This window comes from Poecilia reticulata, chromosome 8, assembly GCF_904066995.2.
Source record: "Poecilia reticulata chromosome 8, P_reticulata-male-v2, whole genome shotgun sequence".
NCBI classification, from domain to species: domain Eukaryota; kingdom Metazoa; phylum Chordata; class Actinopteri; order Cyprinodontiformes; family Poeciliidae; genus Poecilia; species Poecilia reticulata.
The window spans coordinates 24506720-24532036 of record NC_088837.1 but is presented as its reverse complement, the minus strand read 5'-3'; the positions used below and the strand labels follow the sequence as shown (position 1 = coordinate 24532036).

General features: G+C 41.5%; 1 protein-coding gene and 1 long non-coding RNA gene across 4 annotated transcripts; one reads left to right on the top strand and one right to left on the bottom strand.

The window, feature by feature from the left end:
• Nucleotides 1–356: 356 nt before the first annotated feature.
• LOC103469022 (integrin alpha-3-like) lies at nt 357–23342 on the bottom strand. Of its 3 annotated transcripts, XM_008416481.3 has the most exons (29): nt 23102–23341; nt 22022–22191; nt 15648–15775; nt 13362–13447; nt 13121–13251; nt 12941–13047; nt 12193–12291; nt 11905–11964; nt 11672–11825; nt 11385–11578; nt 11218–11306; nt 10292–10425; nt 10143–10214; nt 10000–10061; nt 7416–7552; nt 6118–6261; nt 5948–6045; nt 5581–5749; nt 4684–4770; nt 4527–4606; nt 4376–4453; nt 4004–4103; nt 3761–3934; nt 3554–3676; nt 3226–3336; nt 2283–2381; nt 2083–2208; nt 1822–1964; nt 914–1054 (listed from the first exon to the last, which is right to left on the bottom strand). In XM_008416481.3, the coding sequence occupies exons 2-28, from the start codon at nt 22177–22179 to the stop codon at nt 1854–1856; spliced, it is 3111 nt and encodes a 1036-aa protein (XP_008414703.2). In that variant the 5' UTR covers nt 22180–22191; nt 23102–23341; the 3' UTR covers nt 914–1054; nt 1822–1853. The 3 variants fall into 3 exon arrangements, with proteins under 3 accessions (XP_008414701.2, XP_008414704.2, XP_008414703.2); XM_008416479.3 differs by lacking the exon at nt 1822–1964 and having other exon boundaries at nt 357–1054; nt 23102–23342; XM_008416482.3 differs by lacking the exons at nt 1822–1964; nt 13121–13251; nt 13362–13447; ... (1 more) ...; nt 22022–22191; nt 23102–23341 and having other exon boundaries at nt 357–1054; nt 12930–12993.
• On the top strand, nt 6261–9940 carry LOC103469021 (uncharacterized). The gene is made up of 3 exons (XR_534288.2): nt 6261–6937; nt 8216–8343; nt 8837–9940. It is a non-coding gene; the product is annotated as an uncharacterized LOC103469021 (long non-coding RNA).
• Nucleotides 23343–25317: the final 1975 nt, after the last annotated feature.

Below are 25317 nucleotides of genomic sequence, written 5' to 3'. Positions count from 1 at the left end.
CAGGTGCTCAAGCCCCCCCAGCACCCCCTTTGCACGTGCCTGTAAAAAATAGTTTGTTGCTGTCGGGCTCAGAGTCTGAGAGGCTTTTCCTTTATCAAACTATTTCTTTTTGCCTCTTATTTAGTGGAAATATTGATGTTGATGAGACTTGAAATGATAACCTTTTTCAACCTTTATAGCTCCACTGTTTAAAATTAGGCTCCAACATTCACAAATGACATTGAAATAAAATCCAGTTCAACATCTGGTTTGATATATATAATTTTGTCATAGTACCCCCAAGAATTTAAAACTACTTTCACCCCTGATCATCATCACAGCACCACATTCTCTTTAGGAGCATCACAATAAACCAGTGAATAGTAAAAAAAATACTTTAATATCATCAGCATACAGACAAAACATCCATTGGCACAGCAGGGAATTCTAAAACACACAGACTAGAGCTGCTTTCAGTGGCTGTCAGAAATTACAAAACTGTACACCCATGTCTACAGCACGAACAACACTGGACCACGCAGCACCTGAAGGCAGCAGGACAAATTTACAGACGAGTCATGAAGGCAGCATGGACAGAAACGCTGACCCTGCAGCAACATCAGGTCCTTAAAGGAGCATTCCAATATTTAGAACATAGCCCTTCAAAATAAAACCTTGCTGGATCAGTTGATCCTTTCCAGTGGCTGAGGGCCAATCAGACACAGATCAATAAAAATTGTACCAATAAGAAATCTTTGAGTTCGCAGCTCCACCTCTGAGTGAACTCAGGGTAAACAGGTGAAGCGACTGGCAGCAGCCTGGCAGTGTTGATCGGATTTGGTCCGGATTGGTTCAGTTTGGTATAAGATCCGTTTCCATGGATACCAGAGGTCTCTCAGTGGCTTTCAGTCCAAATGGTGACCCAGTGTTTCTGGATCTTCCGGTTCTGGGTCGAGGTCACTTGTTCCTGGATCAGGAAACCATCATCATCGACATGCTGCTCGGTGTTACCCATAATCCTCCTCTGCTGGAGCACCGCCGTCTGCCACGCCTCAGGACGCACAAAGAACTGACACTGCAGGAAAAAAAAACAAACACAGTTTCCACTCAACCACAGCGAACAGGTGGGCAGGTGAGCAGACTGACTGGTGAACAGGTAAGTAGGCGGACAGGTGAATGGGTCAGGATTAGGGCAGGTAAATGTGCAGCAGATGTGAGAATCAGAGACCAAACAGCCTGAAATGTCTTAAGCTTTATGGTGAACATATTCTCTGATTGGTTAAAAACATCTAATGATGGGCGTGGCCATATAGCAGCCATGTTACTAACCAAAACATGGCTGCTAAATTTGATAAAGTATAAATTCTAAAGAAAGAGACAGACAGAAAACTAGGAAGAAAGACGGAGGTTAGTTCCTAATTAGCAAGCGGTACTAACCCATCTATAAAGCAGGCAGTAAGAACCACAAAGCCACGTTCTTGCAACTATCTGTACAGTCAGTAAGCAGGCAGTAACCAGATTGTAAGGACAAAGTAAGTTGTTCAGTGTTCCTTAAAGCAGCGCTTTGTTGCAGCAGTCAGTAAGTGGCAAACAGTCGGGCTGTGGTTCTGGCAGCAGGAGCCACCTGCAGCAGCTTGTGCAGTCAGTAATCAGCCAGTAAACACAATGTAAGCAGGCAGCAAACAGTTGTTGGTTCTTTAAGCAGGGCTTTCTTGTAGCAGTCAATAACCAGGCCGTTAGCAATCAGTAAGCAGCCGGTCAGTGGTCCTAACAGCAGGGCTCTCCTGCAGTAACCAGTACAGTCAGTAAGCAGTCAGTAAGCAGCCGGTCAGTGGTCCTTACAGCAGGCCTTTCCTGCAGCAGCCTGCCTGGCCTCAGAGCTCCTCGGTCAGCTTGTCCATGTCAGACGGTTGGCTCTTCATGTGGGCCCTTTGGGTCTTGGCCTCGTACATCTCCCTGGTGCTGGCTCTCTTGAAGAAGCCACACTGAACAGCAGGGGGCAACATAACAATTTACCAACCGGGGTGAGCGACGCCATGGGGATGAGATGATGAGAATGTCTCATGTGGTGGATCCTGAAAACCAGCGTCGGGCTTCACAAACCTTCCAGAGCAGAACGCAGATCAGAGCCAGCAGCAGAACTCCAGCCAGGACTGACACCACTATGATCCACCAGGGGGCGCCAGAGTTCAGCTGCAGCTCAAACTCTGGGTAAATGTTGACCTCGATCTGCAGACAGGAAGCAGAGACTCAGGGAGAGTGCAGCAGGCCGTCAGGCCGGGATGGGAGCAGCAGGGTGTTACCGGTGAGGGGGACGACTTCATGGTGACGGTGCTCTTCGTGGTCTTCAACTTCAAAGTGGCCTGGCCTTGAACCAACACACTGCTAGCATCTCTGTAGTCCTGAAACACAACGGGAGGCTTTCTACTCAGAGGCCACTAGGGCACTGCAGCTCAATCTACAGTTTCACATACTAATATTCTTTTGTCAACCATTTTATTTGTTTGTGTTTAGGGTTTGGTATGCATTGGACAGGAAGTGACCATGACTCTGGCTGAACTGTTGCTCAGAACCAGTGGTGGGCACACTTATACTACTCTGCTAATTTTTCATTTAGCAAACTTTCATTTATCTTCCACAAAATTTCGCCGGATAAATTCTAAAGCATTAATTTATTTTGCTGCTTTGTGAACTTTCAGTTGAATACAGTTCAAGATCTTTGTTTATTGAGTAATAGAATATTAAATAATGGAAATACTAAATATAACTTTATTCATGACTGAAAATATACATGTATATTACATATAATTGATGAATTATGTACAATATATAATTACAATTTTGATTAGGGGTTGACGTTGCGAGTGATAACAGTATTAGCAAGGAAATGCATCATGAAAAAACTTGTACATAAAACAAATGGCTAAATCTTTGGTTAAGATTTCTTCAACTAGTTAGACATTTATATTCATGCTTTTATTTTGAAATAAGTGAAGCCTGTTTACACAGTTTCCTCTCTTCGTGTTCGCTCTCTTTTTTCTCCATTAACTTTATTTCAAGCAAGAAACATAAAGGAAGAAAATAAAAACCAATAGAGAACAACATAAGTAAGTTATAAGTGTTTATTTAGAACTCATTATCATTAGCTTCCACTAAATACCATGTAGCACTTTAGCATTAGCAGGATTTATGGTTAGCGCTACTGACATTTAAACTAACAGACGATCACCGTTCTGGTGACGGTACCTCAATCATGGTGGAGTTCCACAGCCGGCTCTTCACCGTCAGAGTTGCAGAGTTGTTCATGTTGAGCAGAGGACACGAGAACTTCACACACCTGGCCCCGCTGCTGCAGTTCTGCAACACATTAGGATGATCACTTTTCTTTTGGACTCCCGTCGACCTGAACCAGCTAAACCATTGACCTCCATCAGAAGGTTCTCTCTGTTTAGCCTTCAGCGCTAACTGCTTTTTCAGAAGCCTGGCTTTTTAGCTGAAGCTACAATGTTCAATATGTCAAAGTGGAAATCTTCACTTTGTGGACATGTTAAACTGTCCGTTCTCAAGTCTTTACCAGTTTAAAGGTCTTCCTCTGTCTCTGCATGCTGAGGACTGGGAGAGTTTTCTCTTGTTGTTTCCTTTCCTCCTCTCCCTTCATCCCCAGACTCCTCCTCATCATCCTCTCATCATCGGACATCTGAACAAACAAATGCATACGTCAAGCATTTATTCTGACTGTTATTTTGAAAACAGTGTCTGAGGCAGGTGTTGCCATGGTTACCACAAGCTTCAAAGGGTTGATGATGTCGCCGTGTGTACATTGACGATTCGAGGTGCCTTCCAAGCTGATCTCTGTCAGGTACAGCAGCCACTTTCCGTTCGCCACCTCCTTCGGCCAATCAAACTCGACCTCCAGGTCGCCAAGGTGACCTAGAGGCTTTCCCTGGACGTGAACCTGTTTGGGAACACCTGGTTACACCTGTCCTGTCTCTGGTTTGGAGCAGTCCGGATCGTCCAAACAAACCTGAAAGGTGAAGACCGCCGGACTGCCCACGTCCTCCGTGCTCTTCATGGCACGCTCACCAACCACATGACCACCGAAGAAGACCGAACCCGGTTTGATTCTAACAGGAAACAGCCAATCAGAGGACAGCTTCAATTAAACTACTTTATTATTTACTTTGATCCAACAGAACAAAACCTGCTACTCTATAATCCATTTAAAGTAAAAAAATTATTCACCTGTTAAGTTTAAGGCCACTAGATGGCACCCTATCACTAACCTTTAGTGAGGTTTGTTTTTACCTCATGAAGCTACATTGTGTCAACCTACTGAACGCAGAATGGTACCCGTTTCCCTACCAGCTGTTCATCAGTAAACTGAATCAGTTCTTACAGAGTGAGAGTCGCCTGCAGGGAATACTGCACCAGCAAGGAGACGAAGACTGGAGACAGATCTGACTGGTTGCTGAGCCTGAAGACACAGAGACACACATCAGCATCCGGCGGTACAAACTCAGACCGAGACGTTTGAGTGGATGCCCTACGTGGACAGGACCAGCTGAGTCTGGATTTCCTTGGTGTCCAAAGCGATTGCAGATGGCTCAAATTTAATGAACATCTCAATCTGGAACACAGGAGCAGAGAGTACAGACAGATTGTGATGCTACAGCTGGAACGCCACATGCAGGAATGGGTATTTACCTTCTGGTTGCTTCTGAAGGGGTTCCCCAGCTGACAGAGAAGAGAGGCCCCTTCAACAGAACACTCAATGGCTCCTGAGCTGCCCCCCTGAAACAAACAAAAACACAACAAAAAACATAAAGACCCAGATCCTTCAGGGTTCACTCGAGTCTCCTGTGGTTTCTCACTGGGACTAGAACGGTAGGCAACTGAATTCCAGTGTTGAAGTGTCCAAGAAATGTTCTGGGTGTGACTGATCAGATTAATACCCAATGAACTCAAGATTCATTTGGAAATCAACTTTTTAGTGACAGAACTCTCTTTAGCAGTCAAACCAAACCCATTCCTTCTGTTGTACTGGAAGATTCAGGGAGTTTTCAGCCCTGATACTTTGGTATACTTTGTTCGATTGGGGATCAAAGTGGCAACATTCATAACATTTTCAGCTGCTGCGGTATACTTTCACATGGTGCCTGTTCCTGTAGTGGTGCTGAATCAAAACCAATAAAGGAAAAGACACAAACACCTCCTAAAAGACATGAGCGCAACTTCCTTCTTCACATGTTATTAAAAATGGAGTGGTGTCAGATTTAAATAGTTATACAATTTCCCTTTTGACTTTGGTAAAAAGCCTTGAAGTATTTCTCCAGCTAGCGCTAAACGCATGTATGTTTTGGCTGTATTTACCCATAATGCCCTGCGCTATATTCTGCTCCCTCCTTTTGGAGTGGTCTCCTGTCCTTTTGCCATTCGAATCGCATCAGAGTTCACTTCAACCTGACTGATATCAAGGTTTGATCGCACATTCAAGACATTCTGGGCAAATGAACTGGAGTTGGATTAATGCAGACTAAACAGGACTGGTGTGGATCCACTGTAAATTTTCACCACAGGAATTAAAAATCTCATCTTCATTGCCTTTTTGTGGACTCCAGAGTAAACAAGCGACGGCGGGACGCTGATGTTGAGGACAGTGTTGTGGGCATCCTCTGCCAGTCGACCTGGTGACGCCGTGTTGCTGACGTTGACCTCCAGAAATAACCTCCTGATGCTGCTGTTGTAGTTCAGCAGTTGGTTGCCGTCCTGCCTGGAAACAAACGGATCAACAACAGGACATCAAGAACCTGATGTGGCTGGAGGAGTTTTTAGGCCCTGGTTGCAGGACGGACTCCAGCTGGTGGTTGTCATAACTTCTTCATCTTTACCCCATCTGTATTTGTCTCTATGGTAACCAGTTTTGATCAGATCAATATTCTGACATGATCCGATCAGCTGTGTCACTCACATGGGGAAGGGTTTGTGATCCTCATCTGTGAACCGGGCCACCATCTGAAGGTTACTTTGACAGACGTTATCAGACCCGCAGGCCTTCTCGATGTGAATCTGAATGGTGAAGAAAAGCAAAAATCAAGCAGTGTTTCAAAAGATATTTCTCTTAAAGCAACCGGATCTGACCATGGTTTTGATGAGTGGAGGTGTCGGGCTTAGGATGGGGAAGCGCTTCAGATTCTGAACAACATTGCTTCTGTTGGGAAGTTTCTCATTTAGAGAGACGTTCAGGGAGAACACCAGAGGCTCCACCACGTTTTGGATGGCACTCTGCAGAACACAGATAAACAGAACATTTTATTTAGTTTACCAGGACATGGGTCAGGTTTTCCAGCTGATGAAGAGATAAACACAGCAGATGTGGAAGTAAAGTAGTCAGAAATCAACCTATACCTCCTGAAAGTCCAGCATCAACCAACCACTTAAAAAATGGGATCCGAGTTTCTAACAGCTTTTTGTTTTTGTTTAAACTCTGGAGAACAAAAATGTGGACTCTGTCACCAGCAGACTGATTAACACGTCGCAGCGACGTTTGTCGCAATTTATTGGACTTATCTCTACCAGCAGAACTTCCTCTGACCCGATTGTAGTAAGAATTTCACAGATATCAAACGCAAGTGCCAGAACTCCAGACAGAAGCGGATATAAAAGCTCTGATTGATTGAAGAAGCAGCATTTAGCTGCAACTAGAAACTTTAACATGTTAACTTTGATTAATTAATTACATAGATATTAAGTTGTTAAACATTTCAACGCAATGAATCGCAATTTCTTTTTTCCACCCAAACATCTCGAGCCGGAACCTTTGTATCGTGTTTCTGCTACGGCCGTAAATCTGACGCACAAGTAGCGTCCGCAAACAACATCGGGGTAGACGACAAAGCCGCTTCTCTTGATTCACTGGGGATTAATTTTTGCTTTAAGAAACGATCTGATGTGACGCTGGGTAAGATTATCGCTATGTGAATATTGCGCTAAAAGCAGTTAGCATATCAGCGAAGCCTAAAATAGCATCGCAATGCTAAACATGTAGCAGCACAGACGTCCTGACGTCAGCATCCGCAGTCTACTTTTCTACTGGATCTTTTTTCAAATGATCAGCACTTAAAAGCTGAATTGTATAATAGCTCTTCATTTGAAGCTGTTGGTTTCTATAACCTAAATAGAAACCAACAAAATGTCTTTGTTGCTGAACTCATATGTTTATTTATTCAATAATTTAGCAACAAAAAGGGTTTTTGAATTGAAAAACTTGCTCATTTTGTTAATGTGTCATTTATATATTAAAATATGATTCATTGCGATTAGCTGATTACAGACCCTTCAGTTAGCTCAGTTAAAGATTATAAGGTGTATTATATATAAGGTGTGCGATGAGCTCAGGTGCCTGCAGGTGGCGCTCTACCTATGTGTGCATATCTCACCAGCAGTCCGGCTTTCAGGGTTTTACACTTTCCATTCCCCACTGACTGGATGCTGGAGTACACGCTCTGTCTGCTGTCATGGAAACGGAGACGGGGCGAGAGACTGGTGACGTCACCACTCACAGTAAAGTTCACAGCTGTGAGAGAAAAAAACAACAAAACTGAAATCAACTAAAGTTACAACTTAAAACAAGACTTCAAGTTTGTGGATATTAGAAAAAATGGTCACATTCGGCATTTTTTTTTATTCAACTAATTAAGCCTTTTTATCCATTATCATAAACGCATTAGAAGATGCAAATAAACAGGTAATTCAGTTTTTTTAATACATATATTTCATGAAATAAAATAGCATTTCTTTTGGGTACACTTGATTTTTTTTAGTAAAGGCTGCACGTGCAGCTAAAAAATCCTTTAAACATCAACATGTGAAGCGCTCTGCCCTTCCTGCTTGACGTTACATCAGTCCAGTGTAAACGTCTTTTGCATTGATTAAAATTTGCATTTTAAATGGTGCTTAAAAGTAGAATTTTTTTTTTTTCTTTTACAGAATTTGAACCCAGTGAAGCTTAAACTAGGCCACTTGAGCAGTTCTGGGTCGAACGTATTTACAACCAAACCTTTCTTTTCTTGCATGTAGAACATATATATTGTTTGTACAGTTTTGGCTTAATTACTTCTGTGAGTATATTGTTCTTTCAGCTAGCGGTCTTTTTTGAGTTAATTAAATATTACTAAATTAGTTGATGATTATTTCAATAACCGATTAATCGCTTCATAAACTTTCTCCAACATTTCAGGAACAGGTTTGTGATGATCCAGGACGACAGAGCAGGCTAAGGTGACAGCAACACAGATGAAATCTCACTCAGAAGGACAAAACAGAAGCCAACATGCTGGGATCAAATCCTAAAAAGAACAACACCTGGTACCAAACTCAACCAACTGTCCCAGATGTTTGGTGTGAAGAAGTTTATGTGATTTATCAGGGAATATTTAGAGGCTGTTTCTCACTGAGACAGCCAGGGGAAGTTAAGTCCAGAACATTTTCCTGATCTTCATGTGACAAAGTGTCTAATAATCTAATTAGTCTGAGAATTACACTGATTATTCCATCTAAATCAGATTAACTAACCCAAAACTTCAGATGAGGAACTTCAGGAAATCAAGATGAAGCAAGAATATTAAAAATGATTAGACTTTAAACAAAATGTGCATGAGGTGACCGTTTTACTCTCAGATGATGATCACTCCACGTCATCTACGACCGGTTTATTCACCTCATGAAGGGGGTCACCTTGACTCCGATTGGTCGGATTAACAACAGCGCACACACACTCTCACAGACCTCCGCGGAGAGAGTGAGTGTGTGTGTCAGACGGAATAATATCCGTTTGTTTAATGCGATTTATCATCCACAGAAACACCGGGACACTCAAGGACACGCCGTGATGTCATCTGCCGTGTGGGCGGTGCAGGTGTTGTCATAGCAACAGGGTGACCTTTCCTCACATTGGACAAATTAACACAATGAGGACATGCAGCTCATCAGATATGCTGATTAACAGCAGGGGGTTGATTAGCAACATGCGCAGGAAGCAGCTGTCATTAAGCAGTGTAAGTGAGCTTGTTGCATCGCCAGCTGCAGGAGACGCTCCAGTTCGACTCCACCAACGTGGCGGTGAGGGTCAGTCGGAACTGCTGAGTTTGACCTTGAAGCCAGAAGCATCCAGGTGAAACAGCAGCAGGAGAACGACCGCCTCTGGAAAAGCACAGAGGAAGTCTGCAAACCAACGCATCTCAAAGTCTCATTCACAACATTCACAGGAAATGGAGAAACTTTGGGATTGAGGATCACAAGAAAGACTGAATTATATAGCAGTCTACCTTTGCAACTAACTATTATGTTAGTAATTGAATATTTATTATTTGGATGATTAACTGATAAATTTACACATTCTGGTGAATTTTTTAGGTTTACCACTTGAGCCTCACAATTTTAACTAATTCTACCCAAATGTACTTGATTTTCCTCACTTCCTCAACATTTTAATTAGGGATGAAACGATTAATCAGGATTAATCAAGGATTGAAATAATTGTCAACTAATTTAGAAAGCAATTAATTGGAGTACTAAGACTAAAAAAAACATTTGCTGAAAGAACAACAAAGTCAAAGCAGTAATTAAGTGAAAACTACAAAAAATATCAATGGATGACTCTGAAAATTAACCAGTTAATCACAGAAAAATTTACACGTTCTGCAGATTTTTAATTTTACCACATAAGACTTTTTATGCAATATTAGAAATAAATTTAAAAAATGCAAATTTTGGTGAGTAGAACATATTAACAGACAAGGTTTATTTGATCTTAAATGCAAAATGTGTATATTTTTGGTACAGTTTTGAATTAAATATTTTCTGAGTATGGTATTCTTTTAGCAAATTTCCAATTTGTTAACTTTAACTAAATATGTCAATTATTATTTCAACAATCAATAAATCACAAATGATTGTTTCAGCATATGGTTCTACTTTTTAAAAACCTTCATGTTGCTCATCACAAATAAACTGCAAACTCACAGATGCTGCTGATGTTTTCTCCAGCATTGAACTTGAAGAAGAAGCACACCTCCACCTTGATACTGAGAGACAGACCTTGTTAATGATAATTACCACAATAATAACGATGAAGGCAAACATGAACAGTTTCCTCTGATTCTCACTCGGTCTTATTTCGGGCGACCACACCTGGAGAAACTCTTAACGTGGCGTTCAGCTGGATGACAGGGCGAGATCTGAGGAACCAGCAGAAAATGAAGACCTTCAGCTCAAGCAGGTGAAGCTCTGCGTTAGAGAAGCTCTCCTTCAGTACCTGAGGAGGGCGACGGTATCATCCAGAGAGCCGACCAGCAGGTCTGGGTAGTGGTTTCCATCAACATCCACACCAGGAGCCAGGGAGTACCCGAAAGTCCTGAACCCAGGAGATACAGAACGTCCTTCGATCATCTGAGGGGGACAGGTGAAGGGTAACAGGTGAGGTGGTTGAATTACTAACTTAATTAGTGTTGGTTGTAGTGACCATTTGTCTCTAAACTTAAATTCAAAAATCAAAAAACTCAAAACTCGAAGATGATATAAAGAAAAGGTGAATCAAATAGTCACCTGATGCACCGTGGATTCTGGTTTACCCAGCAAAAAAGGATCAAAGGTCAAAATATAGTTCTTTGGTTTTATTTGCAGATCAGGCAAAAGGTTACAGGCTTCTGCTCCTATTCCTGCACCTGCTCTCTGACTGACAATAGAAACCGATATGACTTATTGGCCGATTCTGTAGGCTGGTAAAAAACCTTGTGACCACCCACGTGCATAATATGCTACCTAAGACCCACCTATTTATACCGTGAAATACCCACATCCCAACCTGAAATTAATTAACTAATTAAGTGAATTCCTAATCAAAGAACTTATTCTAAACATCAAATTAAACAAAAATTCTAATGATAAATCAACTAGGAAATAAACAAGAATAAACTAAACAATTTAAATTCTAAGATTTAACCAAAAAATGGGAAAATAGCTCCTACATTGGTAATTAGTGGAAGGGTTTCAGTATCGATATAATCTTGGGGTCTGAGTTTCTTTCTGGCATATACCCATATGCTTGGGCTCATAATCTGGTTCAGGGGATAAAGAAACTCATCTGACTGGTTGGGATTGAGGTAAAACCTCCTCTTACCTCCTCTAGATGGAGATAAGTGGAGCTGGAGTTACCCGTGGAGAGCATTGTTTGTTTGATACCTGACTCGGTTTTGCAGAGATTCCGTCTTTGCTCCCAGTCCAGATCATCACGCATCCAGTATCGTGAAAAGGAGCTCCCACTGCAAAGTCTGAAACACAACATCACATCACATCACCCCAACTGATTACTGATTATTAGACGTCAGCGTTGTGCTGCTGCCTCTCACCCTGGTAGCCATCTTGGTTGAGGTCCCCTGCTGCAGCAACAGCCATTCCAAAAGCAGATCCAACTGAACCCATCAGAACCACGGTGGGTTCAGAGTGGAACCTCCCTCCTGCGTTCATGTAAACATAAACTGCCCCGCCCACCTCCTGCTGGCGGTTGAAGTAAAAAGGAGCGCCCACCAGCAGGTCTTTCCACCTGCAGGCCAAACAACCAAACAGGAAGTGAAGCGGTTTTCATCAACCGGATCAGATCTGCGTCTGTCATTACTGTATCAAGATGATTTCTCACCCATCGCTGTTGAGGTCTACGGCTACCACGACGTTACCAAAGTATGAGCCAACCTGCTGACCTCGTAGAGTCTGCTGAATCACCAGATCATTGGACCGCTTGACTGCCAGCATCACAGAACCACGGGCGTCCATTTTATTGTCTCTGGGAGCCCCTGTTCACAAACACATCAACACATTGGTCAGAACATCAACAGACCCCAGGAGCTGATGAGGAATGAAGGTTGGCTTCACCTGCTACGATGGTTTGACTCTCTGCAGAGAGAAGATGAAGAGCCTGAGTGACCGAGTATCCTGCAGGAACACAGTTTAGTTTTTAAGATGCTTCAAAATGAGAGCAGCTGAGTTTTATGTGTTTGACTGGCTATCATTAGTGTAAACATCACCAGAAAGACCTAAAACATCAAGGTTCTCAGGCACCTTCTGAGCTTCCTGATGCTCATCAGAGAAGATGACATCTTGAGAAGGAAGGAAGCTCAGATCAGGTTCTCGGGAGAAGAGTCAGTGAAAGAGAAAGCTCACCTAAATAAATATTCCTATAACTTGAGTTCTTGTAGTCAAAGGAGTTCTTTGACGAAATAAGTTCATTGTTCGGATCCATCCAGAAGGCATAAACATTTCCTGGAACACACACATTAAAAAGTCAATAACACTGGAGAAAAGAAATTCATGAAACAAGAAAGGAATTTTATTTATTCTCATTTGAAAAATTGCTTCAAAGTTCTGCAGAGACCAGAACACATCCTCCATATCTGTACATGCCTCTGATGTAAACTTCAATGTATCTGAGTTGGGACCTCATTAGGTCAAACCAATTTAGTCTCTATAAAACTTAAACGGCTCAAGACCGTTATCTCCAACTTGGAGGTGCTGATTCTTATTCCAGCTGCTTCAACTCTCAACTGGGAAATGGTCCAGTGAAAGCTGCGATCTGATGAAGCCAACAGAACCACATCGTTTGCAAAACGCAGAGACCCACAAGGCCACCAGAACGGTTACCCTCAACACCTTGGCTGTGTTCACAAACCAAATCAGCGACAAAGGGCAACCCTGAGGGAGTCCAACTCTTGTTTTGTGGACATGACTCGGTGTATAATGATGGCGCCTGCAGGTGCACGTCACTAGCTATAGCAGCTAACGGGCGACGTCCTATACAGGAGTACATATCAATGGGTCTGAATGGTTGTGGACGTGGAAACCTGGAGGTGAGGAAGTAACCAGACATATGATGGTGACATCATAGAGGGGCGGGACTTAACAGAACAGGTACCCCGCCAACTGTAGCTCCCAGGTGAGCCAAAGATGGCGTCGGTGTGCGTGATGAAGGCGGAGATTCCAAAAGTGCACATGCCCTCACCAGTGTGATCCTTCCTGTAACTAAACACACACACAGGTACAACAGGTAAGGGTAGCCTGTCCCACATACTAAACATGGAGTCATGTGACCTACTCGCAGTGCTGCTGTATTTGCTCCCAGTTTAGCGGCTCTTCATCACGACGTGGGCCGATTCTATGGAGATAGCACCGGCCAATTAGCTTTCTATCTCCTTGGTACACCCTAACGAACCGGTGCCCACATGCCTGCCAAGACACACGGTTCACATTAAATTATTACAGTTTGTGGTTAACAAACATTTAATTACAGCAGAACGTTTGGTTGAAATAATCAGCCAATGAGAGCAGAGCCTCACCAGGACCCTCCCTCCAGGTCGGCCCTGACTGGCTACTGTGACGCCCAACCACATGTCCTCCAGCTGGTCCTTAGTGGGGTCCAGGTCTGCAACAGCACAAAGACAGAAAACTGGTATAAAGTACTACAAAGAGACATTTTACCCTAGAAAAGGTCTCAGATTGAGGAATTTGACTAGGCCGTTGCAACCCATTTGATTCTTTCATTTATCAGCCATTCAGTTGGAGATTTGAGTTTGGGATCTGTAGGAGCCATTTATTCTTTCTTGGGTTTATCGCCACCAGGGGGCGTATTTATTTTGAGTTCTGAGTGTCTGATGGGGGATGGGTTATTTAAGGTCAACCATGATTCTGTTCAGGTGTGGTTAATAGGTAGAGGCAAACAGTTTTCTACTGTGCTTGATTTTGGATGTATGTCGAATTTATGTGGATCTAAATGGAAACAGTGAGACAATGGACATTTGTACTGGCAATAAATGACTTTATTTATGTCAAACGAAAAGTTCGGCATCCTGAATCTTAATTGAGCGCACGTAAAACCAACGCCTTTCAACAACAACCACCAGTAGCCTAAAATATAGGATTTTAGCCGCTACAGGATCATTGTTCTGTCGATGACCCTGGTTGGACCAACATTCAGCTGTTGGACATTTGATTCTAGAATATTTAGGCATAGAGATGAGTTATGGTTCAGGTTCCCAAATGTACTTGGAACAAGACGTTTTCCCATGTTATAAGTGACATAATCTGCTAGAGAACAATGTACATTTTCATCAATATTATCAATTATTAACTCACAAAAACTCTCCTATATCTTGCTAACATGTTATAAGTTCTGTCTTATTTCAAATGGAAAAAGATGTTTGCACTAGAAATTAGACTACACTAGTTGGTAAGAGTTCATGTTTTGCAGTGTATTCCTATTCCCTGTGGCACAGTATCTACATCATCAGTCATCTTGCACCAGCTGTCATGCTTTAGTCTATTTGTTTTTATTTTTGTGTGTTAAATTTGACCTCTGGGTTATTTTTACAGTGAGTACTGAATATACCCCACGCAGGATCTTAATAATGGGAGTGTGGTTGTGTTGTTCTGAAACAGACAGCAGCTGTCACAGCTCAATGACTGATGGACTACCCATAATGCACCAAGATGGCGATAAGATCACAGGCGGCAACGAATCAGTCAGCTAATGAACTGAAAGTCCAGATCCAAGCAGCTCAAATGGGTTGTTTTCTTCCTGAGTCATGGCTGTCAGGCTGATGGGATGATTCACCTATCATGGAGGAGCTACCATTAATCAGCTGTTTTAACTCTCTTGTTACTTTCTTACGATGTATTAAAACTACAGTTTATAACTGGGCTGATGTCATTTCAGTCCAATGTTCTGCCAGGACGTCTTGGATCAAGTCATCCATGTTTGTTCTACCACCTACACTGCAAAACCGTAAAATATTTAGTATTTTTCATCTAGTTTCTTGTGTTTATATTTATATTGAAATGAGACAAAAATAATTTAAAATTAACTTTTTCAGTAACCCAAATAAACTTGTGTTAAGTCAGAAGATCTTGACTGTAGATTAAAAAAAAGTTTTGGTTCAACTGGCAGATTTTTTATCACTTAAAACAGGAAAATGTCTTTTTAGAAGTAAAACAAAATCCCAACTAATACAATAAAACTAATACATTGTAATCTATATTCAAGAATTATTGACCTAAAACAAGCATATAGTATATCTTGATGAATAGTTTATTTTGTTGTATTTCATGTGTACTAAATTAAGATTGTGTGTTGGTTTGGTTTGTCTTTATTTAATGTAGTGTACTTTTGCAGTGTACTGTAGCACTGTTTTGCAGATAAAAGTCTTTAAAAGCCTCTGCAGTGGGAGCTGTGCGTCAAACCAAAGTTCACTTCAGGCTGAGCTCCAAAATCCAGAAACCTCCTCTAAGAATAACCAGGATGTTCAGATCCCTGGATCAAAACGGTTATTCAGGATTTGTTGCTATAAAACTGAAAGTTTTGGAGATCCTGAAGGATCTTTGTGTCCGTATCACGTGGCCTTATGTAGTCTAAGCTTAATTTGCTCCTTTGTTTTAGCTGTTGTTTTTCTGAGAAAGGCCAGTAAGGATCAAACTTCCACCTTATTCCCAAAGATCAGTTCTCCACTCTACTGGGAATTTGGGAACCAATTTTCATGAACAAGCTGTTGGCCAACGGAGGCTTCAGAGTCTCAGGAAGACATCCACATCCCTCGGTGTGAAACAGGAAGTTAAGAGGGGGAACTTACTTTGATCTATGAATTTTATCCTGCTGCACTCTGATGGGTTAGCCGTGACCGGGCAGCTGTACACGCCTCCTGTCCGATAGGCTGCAACGTGAGGCTCCGCCTTCTCCCTGGGAGCGCCGACCAATAGCCTGTCAGGAACAGAGGTAGGCGGGGTTACCTGATTCCATCTTATTTTTAACATTTTGATGTTAGAAGTGTTTGTTTCTTTTTGCTGCAGATGCATCTTGTACTACAAACAGTCCAGCACTAACTAAAGAAATACTATTTTATTTATTTTGAACAGACAAAAAGTAAAAACGCTTTTCAGACAGAAAATGCAGTATTTTCTTATTTAAAAGAGGAATTGAATTGTTTATTTGAACATAAAGGAACAGAAGTTGTTGCATTTTAGGCTGGAAAATGTAAATTTTTTGTTTAAAAAATAATAGAATTATTTGCTTAGTTGCATCTTTTATATTTCTAATGTTGCATAAAACGGATGAAGTGGTGAAATTAAAAATCTGCTGAATATGCTATTTTTAAAAATCTGATTAATCGATTAATCGCAAGGAATATTTGAACGATTAATTGATTATTCTGACGATTAATTGATTAATCATCCGATTATTTAATCAATTTGGGCATTAATTGTCAGATAACTAATTGATTAATTGATTACTGAAATAATTGTTAGTTGCAGCCCTGGTTAGATGTTCGGTGTTAAAGAAACAGTGTTTTCAATCCTAAATATCTTCCTGATCTTGATTGATGGCAGTGACCCGTCATGGTTCTCTGGGTTTCCAGGAATCACAACCTGAGCTTCCCAGTGGAGGTCAATGATGCTTAAAACTGACTGTTTTTATATTTGAGTCACATTTCTTTTGGGTCTCAAGATAAATGGAGTCTGAAGGACAGACGGGACACCCAATAACACAATGACAGACTGAGGACAAGTGTCTCCCTCTGATTAGCTGAAGTCATGTGACATAAATCAGCTGGAGGACAACAAACTGTTTGGAGGTCAGTGTGAGTCAAGCGTGACCGGATAGGACCCATCCTGACTGGACTGAACTGGAAACACTGGAACAATGAGTCCAACCAGCTGGGAATTCATTTAAAGGTGACCTGTTGTGCTTCCTTGAACAGGTTAGGACAGGTTTAAGATGTAAACAAAACATGTTTACTGCATCTTTTGCACAAAATCATTCTTAGAAAATTAGATTTTAGTGTGATCAGTTCAGAATGAGTTGATTTAGGCCGTCTTGTCACTTTAAATGCAAATAGGCTGCTGCTGGCCACGCCCCCATACTCAACGGTTATATTTGCATGTGGAAATGGCTGCAAACAGACGAGTAGTTATACACCCATACATCTCTGAAAAGCAGAAGTGGAGCCTCCTGCATAACCAACAAGAATGCAGCTAGTGGTTTCCACATGGTAAGTCAACAACAAAACGCATGTCTTTTCCAGCAGCCATTGTAGAGCACATACAGCGGTAAAACCAGCTGAACAAATGTACTGGAGCTCCACTTGGGTTGCTAGGTAACGGTGCAGTGCCTGCTTATTTGTCTCATTACATTCTGGAGGTTTTTGAAACAGCTCATTCTGCAAACACCAAAAAACTAACTTATTGCCAAAAAACAAACAAAAAAAGGTTGAACTGTTTTTAGAAGCACTTGCCTGTATAAAAGGAAGTACAAAAATGTACATATTGTGAATTTTGGACAATACGTCCCGTCACAGTGAGGACTGGACGTCGCCATGGAGACAGAACGACGCAGCATTCACGTCTTTAAATGCCAGAGGGATGGGTGGCGCCTCTTACTGACAGGAAATCTGTGGGTGTGACCACTTCCTGTGTTCACTCAGATACTTTAACTCTCTGTGACCTCTGACCTGTTCTCTGCTCAGGTCGGTTGCCATGGTGATGGAGTCACAGCAGTGTCAGAGAAGAGCAAAAGCATCTATAGGAGATAAGTTATTGATTCCAGGATTGCCCTCCATGTCTCCTGGGAGAACTAATCCAGAATCCAGAAATTTATTTCAACGACTTCCAACATTCCTCAGTCCAAACGGGACTTCAGACGTCTCCTGGCAGAACTCAGAGTCCATATTCTGCTTTCAAGAACCAATAAAACCCCATCGGCTCGCCGGATAGCCAATCACGGCGCTTGGAGTCTGATTAGAGGAAACTCCGACCTGCAGCACCTGAACCTCCAGAGGAACATCACTCTGTGCATGAGCTACACCCACAGCCAATCCAATTAGCGGACATAAAGAGACGGTAGCCATGGCGACCGTGGAGACAGACAGCTGGGTGACCTCCGGTTGAGCCGCGCGAGGATCTCCTTCAGGAAGCGGCAGCTCAGGAGGGGATGAGAGGCGTATGTTCAGAGTCGGAGCAACATGGAGCAATCAGCTGCTCAAAGGGAGGGGGAGTGTGTGTGTGTGTGTGTGTGTGCGCGTGTGTGTGTGTGTGCGTGTGTGTGTGTGTGTGTGTGTGTGTGTGTGTGCACAGGGGAGAGGGGGCGTACCATGTGACCTGTCAGCGTCTACAACTGCTTAAGCTCATAGTGAGGCTGTATGTGATAAACTGTCCTCCAGAACCAGCTCAGGCTCCCAAAATAAAGTTTGTCCACTTCCTAAAGTTCCTTCTTATTAAAGTTTACTCTGCAAAAACACAAAGTCAAAAAGCTAAATCTCAACAAGTACTTTTGGTCTGTTTTCTAAGACTTGTTTGAAATAAGACAAAACTAACAGGTAGATTGATTTTAGTCAAAAATTTCTTAATATTGCTAAAAAAAATAATACAAGTTCTTTGGCAGATTATTTCACTTATAATGAAACATTTTCCCAAATTATAAAAGTAAAATAATCTGCCAGTGGAACTTGTACTTTTTCATCAATATTGAGGAACTACTGACTTAAAACAAGCTCATATATTTAGCTGTAAAGTTGCTTGTTAGTTTTGTCTTAAACTGTTTTGTTTTAAATGAAATGAATAAATTCTATGTGTACCAAGATATTTGCACTAAACATAAGTTGTAAGATTTTGTATTTTTGTTGTCCAACTAACCTACAAATCAACTTTTTTTACAGGTAAACTGTCTAAATTGGTCATTTATGTTTCTGTTTTTATGTTTCTGTTTATATATTTGTAACATTTTTGTGTAAATTTGTTTTGTTCTGCATTATTCTGTCTCACTGCCGGCCTCCTCCTGCCCAGCCGTTCCTAAGCAGTTGAATTTTCCTGTTAGTTGCAGTGGAACAGCTTAACTTTGTTATTCTCTGCGTTCGGATGTAAAACCGTCTCAGTCAGATTCACACGGCTCCGGCGGCGAACACAGAGCGACACCGGAGTGGATTCTCACTCCTGTCCCCTGATCCCACTCCCACAGGAAAATTCCTGTCCCATCCCACTGCTGGTGAAATTACTTCCACTCCCACTTTTCTTCTTTTAGTCTTCAGGCAATACACTAAATATTTATGTTCTTGTCCCTATTCTTTATTAACTTGCTTTGTTTTCTGTGGTTTTAATTCAAAAGATGTGAAAACAAGAATAGTTTGTCTGTGATAACATAGGGAGGCATTTATACCTTTGACTATAAGGGCTCATAACAATTATGTTTTCAGTTGAGATTTATCTGTCAAAATACAGCAGGAAAAAAATAAGAAATTATTAAATTAATTTCAGAAATTTTGGAGAAAAAAAACATGGAAGTTTCTGAGTTTCAGCAGTTTAATTTTTTCTACTTTTGAAACTCAGAAAGTTCAAATCTTTTGCTATAAAATTTCTGAGATGAATTTAAAAATTTCTGATATTTTTCCAGCAAACATTTGACAGTTAATCCTCCATGGAAAATCTATAAGCTTTTTTGTCTTGTTCCCTTTAGTAAAAGTTTTTGTTTTTTTCATCAAAGGTATAAATATTTCCGTATTCAACACGTAACATAGACAGACTCCAAAGGGAAAAAAACACAAAAATTTCTGTGTTTAGAAAGTCAAAGTTCTTCTGCTTTTAAAACTCAGAAAATTAATTTTTTTCCAGAAAATTTCTGAGATTATCTCGCAAATTTGTGACTTTTGAAATTGTGAAATTTCCAAGCTTTTTGTTTGAAAAAAATTTGGAGATTTTTTGGTGGAAATTTAATCCTTGATATTTTCTGTTTACAATGATCCTATAAGACATAGAAAAGTCTCTTGTAAGTTAGTTTAATCTTATTCCATATATTTGCACTACAAAACAAGACCAAAATTAGTTGGTAAGATTTTGTGTTTTTGCAGTGTAGGAAGCAGCTTATGGTTGCATGAAAGTCTCCAACAACAGAAAAAGAGTCGCTAGACTTATGTTTTAAAAAAAAAAAACATCTGAAAAGTCAACAAAAAGTGTCAAAGTGGATACATAAGCACAATATGATTTTCTGGAGAAAGCTTTTGTTTTCCATTGTGGGTTTTCCATATAATCGTTTCTGATCTGAAGCTGTTGCCTGATTCCTGCGGCTCCTTTCTGCTGGAGCTGCTGCTGTTTTCTCAGGCTGCAGGAGAATTCAGACTCATTATTAACACTGCAGGGCATTCACCTGACTCCCTGTGCTGCACATTCACACACAGCTCTGATCTGATGGAGCCTCCTCATCATGGTCGGTTATCCACGTGAGTCTCATGGAGCCGGATCAGCAGCAGCTGGATGGAGTCGGCCTCCTCAGAGGGAAACCGCTTATCACAAACTGGGAGATAAAACTGCACGGAGTGGAGAACCAGGAGAAACTCTCAGAAGACTGGAGACTGCATGGAAATCTGAGGTCCAGACCTCTGAGGAAACACAGACTGATTGGTTCTGACCCGGTTGTAGTTGAGCAACAACTCCTCCAAACTCTCACAGCTGGTTTCATGAATCATAAGCAATAATCTGATGAAAGTAAGGAATAATATTTGAGTTATTTTGGTTTGATCACCCAGATCAAATAGGAACATAATTCATTAAAAGTGACCTATTATGCTTCCTTGAACAGGTTCGGATTTGTCTACGGTCGATACGAAACACATTTAATTAAAGCTTTTGCACAAAACCATTCTGGTCAGTTCAGAATGAGCGTACTGTCACTTTAAGTCTATAAGCTGCTACTGGCCACGCTCCCGACTCAATGTTTACACTCACACTCAAACAGATGCACATTTATGCAGCCGTACATCTTTGAAAAACAGAAGTAGAGCCTCCTGCACAACCAACAATAGTACAAGTGGTTTCTGAAAATTCACTAGGACAAAACGGTTGTTTTCCCAGCGGTAAAACCAGCTGACAAAAGGTGGTAGACCACCACTTGGGTTGCTAGGTAACGGGGCCAGACATGGCTGGGGTTGCTAGGTAACGACGCAGTCCCCATAAGTTTTTGAAACAGTTCATTTTCCAGGCACCGAAAAACATTGACTTATAGCCAAAAGAACTGTTGTGGGGATTTTTTTAGTGTTTGGCTGGTTTTAGGAGCAGTTGAGACGCAAATGAAAAATGTCCAAAATGTGAATTTTTGCATTTAAAAAAATCCCCTTTAAAATACTTCTCTACTGCAAAAATGTATTTTCTGTGATTTCACTGCATGGGTTTGATTGCAGATATGAATAATAGCAGCGCAAAGTGAGGAAGTTGGGCTATGAATTGATGAATGGTTGCTATGTGGGTTCTGAACTCTGCAGTGCATTAATGAACCGTTATCTCCACTCAATAAAAGGTTCCTGTCTCTGCAAAATGAAGCTGTAATAACATTAACTCTGCTGAGAAACATTTCATATCTCAAACATTCACAGGGAACCCAGACAACTGCTGTTAGAGATCTAGTCACGTATGTTTCAGTGCATGAGGGCCAATCAGATCACAGATTTATTTAACGCTCAGAACAGGAAGCTGAGGTTTCACATGGCTGTGAGCAACGGCTCGTTTCTGAACGGCAGTTTGCGTTTATGCGGACACACCTGAGACGTTCAGAGGAGAGGAGAGGAAACACACAACCAACAGAATGTCATAAACCCAGGAGCCGAAATTCACAACCTGAAAATGTGAAAATATGAATCTGCTAACGAATCTTTACTCCAAATCCTCAGATGTTTGGAAAAAAGATTCCTGGAATGAATTATCTGATTCAAGCAGCTTCTGAAAAAAAAATTATATCTTGCTAATTACTCAGAAGATGTTGACATTGGATTATAACTCAGATTATGTGATGCATTGTGAGGAGTAGAGGATCAGATGGGCGCAGGTGTGTGGATTAGAAGGACAGGTGTGTAGATTACAGGGGCAGATGGATTAGAAGGACAGGTGTGTAGATTACAGGTGCAGGTGTGTGGATTAGGACAGGTGTGTAGATTACAGGTGCAGGTGTGTGGATTAGGCGTGAACTCACAGGTATTTCCCCGTTTCCAGATCCTCATGCAGAGCAACAGAGAATCCAAACAGATTCTTGCTCCCGATTGCCTTCAGCACCGGAAACGACGTGTCGATGTTGATCGCCACGCTCACACTGAGACAGACGCTCAGCAGCACAAACATATCTGTTGCCATGGAGACTCACACCTGGAGGGAATGAGAACCTCAGTCACGCTAACAATTTTATCAAGGTACACTTCCCATTCAGCAACAGCCAACAGAAATGATGTGCAGAGCGCTGTAAACTGATTGGCTGATTGGATCTGTAAGGTGATTGGCTGTCACCTGTCTGCTGATCTGCAAGGTAAGAAACTTCATCCAATCACAATCTTTACCTCTGTCAGCTCCAGTCATTACAGGTAGAAACTAGAGATCAAACCTGAAATCTGAGTGTAGTGATGAACCTTCAGAGTCACATAAAGACGGTAACAAAGCCAGCCTTCTGTCACCTGAAGAACAACTACCTTTGTTTCATAATATCTGTAACATTGATGTGTACTGATGATTTTTATCTTAATGTATTTAATAAATTTATGATCAACAGATGAAAGATTGTATCGTCACGTTCTGTTTTATTCTATTCTATTTGGGTGGAGATCTATATGCTATATACTCTTTGTACTGTCATTATTTTTTTTCTAAAAAATCTTTGTGCAAAGCTAAACTAAACAAACATACATGACATGACTTGACTAAGACAGTTTCCACTCTTCATATTTATGCACATTCAGAAACATTTTTATGCTTTAATGTTTAAAATAAGAAGTTGTGAACATTTAGTCACTTCTGAAACACCCCTGATATTTGATTAAATGTGTTTTTCCAAGTTGCATCTCAACTAAATGCTTTCTGGATCCACAAACCATTTATTTTAACTGGTTGGACAATTTTACCAGTTTCTCTGCTGAAGAAAAGGATTCCAACATGCTGATTGGTCCCTGTTATACTTTAATCGTCTCATTTTGGTGAAACAAAGTGAGACGATAAGCCGTAGGACACCTGCAGCTGGAAAATGACTGCTGCTCGGTCAGCTTACAGAAACAGGATGAACTCTGACCTGAAGCTGCTCCCTGATGTTACTGGGTGAAGGGATCTGTCCAGATGTCCTCGTCCTCCAACTGTCTGACTGCGGCTCTGCTCCGTCCGACTTCTCCGTCTGCTGAAACGATCTTCTGCACGCGCTCAGATCAGCCTCTCTCTGTATCAGGTCTCCCTCTCTCTCTCTCTCTTTCTCTCTCTCTCTTTCTCTCTCTCTCTCTCTCTCTCTCTCTCTCTCTCTCTCTCTCTCTCTCTCTCTCTCTGTCTCCTTCATTCTTATTCTTCAGCTGTGCTCGCTCGTCCTGAAATGAAATCATGTCTGAGTGAGTTAACCCACCCACACACACACTCCTGTTATTAGTGTGTGTGTGTGTGTGTGCGCGCGTGTGTGTGCGTGCGTGTGTGTGTAAAAGTGAATGTTTTTGTCTCACACTCTCAGCTCAGTTTATTTCAGCTTCCTGTCTTTGTCTTACTTCCTTTCTCATTTTTCTAATTTTCACAAAGACGCATACACACACACACACACACACACACACACACACACACACACACACACACACACACACACACACACACGCATGCACACACACACACACACACACACGCGCACACACACACACACACACACACACACACACACACACACACACGCACACATCCCTACAAACCTCTGAGAACGCTCAGTGACATTTATCTCTTGTCAGGTGTTGATCTGGACGTTTTATCTGCATCAAGGACGAGTTTATCAGTTTCAGCTCTAACTGACTCCATGGACTGATAAAAAAACTGTAGTTTCTGTGCTTATCATAGTTTTTAAATGTTAACAGTCAAACCAAGGTTCTTCAGGGACAGTTTGATGTTCAGGTCTGTCATGTTTTGATGACCACCGTCACTGTGAGAGGTGGGCAGAGCAGCCAAAAAATTATACTACAGAAAGAGTAGCAGTACTTTAACAAAAACACATGTTTGTTTTTCATTCAGTGGGTAGAAAATCCAGAAATTTTACTCAAGTAAGAGTAAAAAGTATAGTGTAGTACAAATACTCCTAAAAGTAAATTTAAAAAAAGTGACTTAAGTAAATGTAACTAGCTGCTACCCACTATGCTCATTGAAAATTGCACTTCTTTGCAGATCTGCTGGTGAAAACAGGGTTTCATCCTGCTGCCCCTCATCATCACTCTGCCTCCTCTGTGCTTCACCTGAGCTAAACGAACCTGCATCATTACGTCAGGATCAGAGTTTCGTCACAAAGATGAACTGATGAACTTCCCAGGTTATCTGATGCTGCACAAAACCCAATCAGAGGAGGCAGCTGGCCCGTCTCACGATGAAAGGCTTCAGGTGAGCTGGCAGGAAACACATCAGAGAGCATTCATTACTTAGCTTCGCTGCTGATGTCACCATGGAAACCAGAAGACGACTGAAGGTGCTGATGCATGACAAGAGCTCAATTGTTCCCAGTATGAGTGTTTAAGTAACTTGTAATAACATGGTAAATGTTTAGAAACAGAGCGACGTCCCTGCTCAGTCACCCAGAAACCAGAAAAGACCGGAAACTTCCTGAAGCAGTCAAGTGTTTAAAAACTTACTGGAACAGTAAAGAGTTACAGCCACAAGGAAACAAAAACTGCCTAAAAAGCCTTAAATGTTGCAGACCGTCACAGATCAGAAACCCTCCAAGAAAGTCATCAAGAGCCGGAAGCTAGCTAATTGAAGCTAAACTTCCTGAATCAGTCATCAAGGGTCTAGCATTTCCTGAACGAGGCATTAAGGTTGTGAAACTCCCTTAATCCATCTTCAACGGTTGAAAATATCCCAACACAGCAACAACATACCTGAAGCCACCTGAAATACCTTCAGCTGGGTAAAACTTTGATTGAACCTGGATGAGAAACCCTCAGCAAAAGTCATCAAAAGCCAGACATTATCTAATTAAAGTAGTTGTCAAGGGTCCAGACTTACTAAACAGCCTTTAAGAGCTTAACACTTCCTTAAAGAGTTGTCAAGGGTCCGAAACTTTTGGAAACAGTCAACAACTTCAAGAAACATCAGTTAAGAATTTAAAACTTTCTGACTCACATATCAAGGGTCCAGCACTTCCTGAAACAGTCATTTATGTTCTAAAACTTGGGGAACTATTTTCAATGGTTGGAAATATCCCAAGACAGCAATGAAGGACCTGACAGCACCCAAAGACTTTGAGGGCCTAAAACTTCCTGAAACAGCCATCAGAAA

Coding starts and splice junctions, on each gene's coding strand:
- LOC103469022 (XM_008416479.3), bottom strand. CDS start 22,179: ATGGCAACAGATATGTTTGTGCTGCTGAGCGTCTGTCTCAGTGTGAGC. Junction 13,048..13,120: donor CAAATACAGCAGCACTGCGA/GTAGGTCACATG, acceptor GTGTGTGTTTAG/TTACAGGAAGGATCACACTG. Junction 1,055..2,082: donor TCTGCGTTCTGCTCTGGAAG/GTTTGTGAAGCC, acceptor TTTTTCCTGCAG/TGTCAGTTCTTTGTGCGTCC.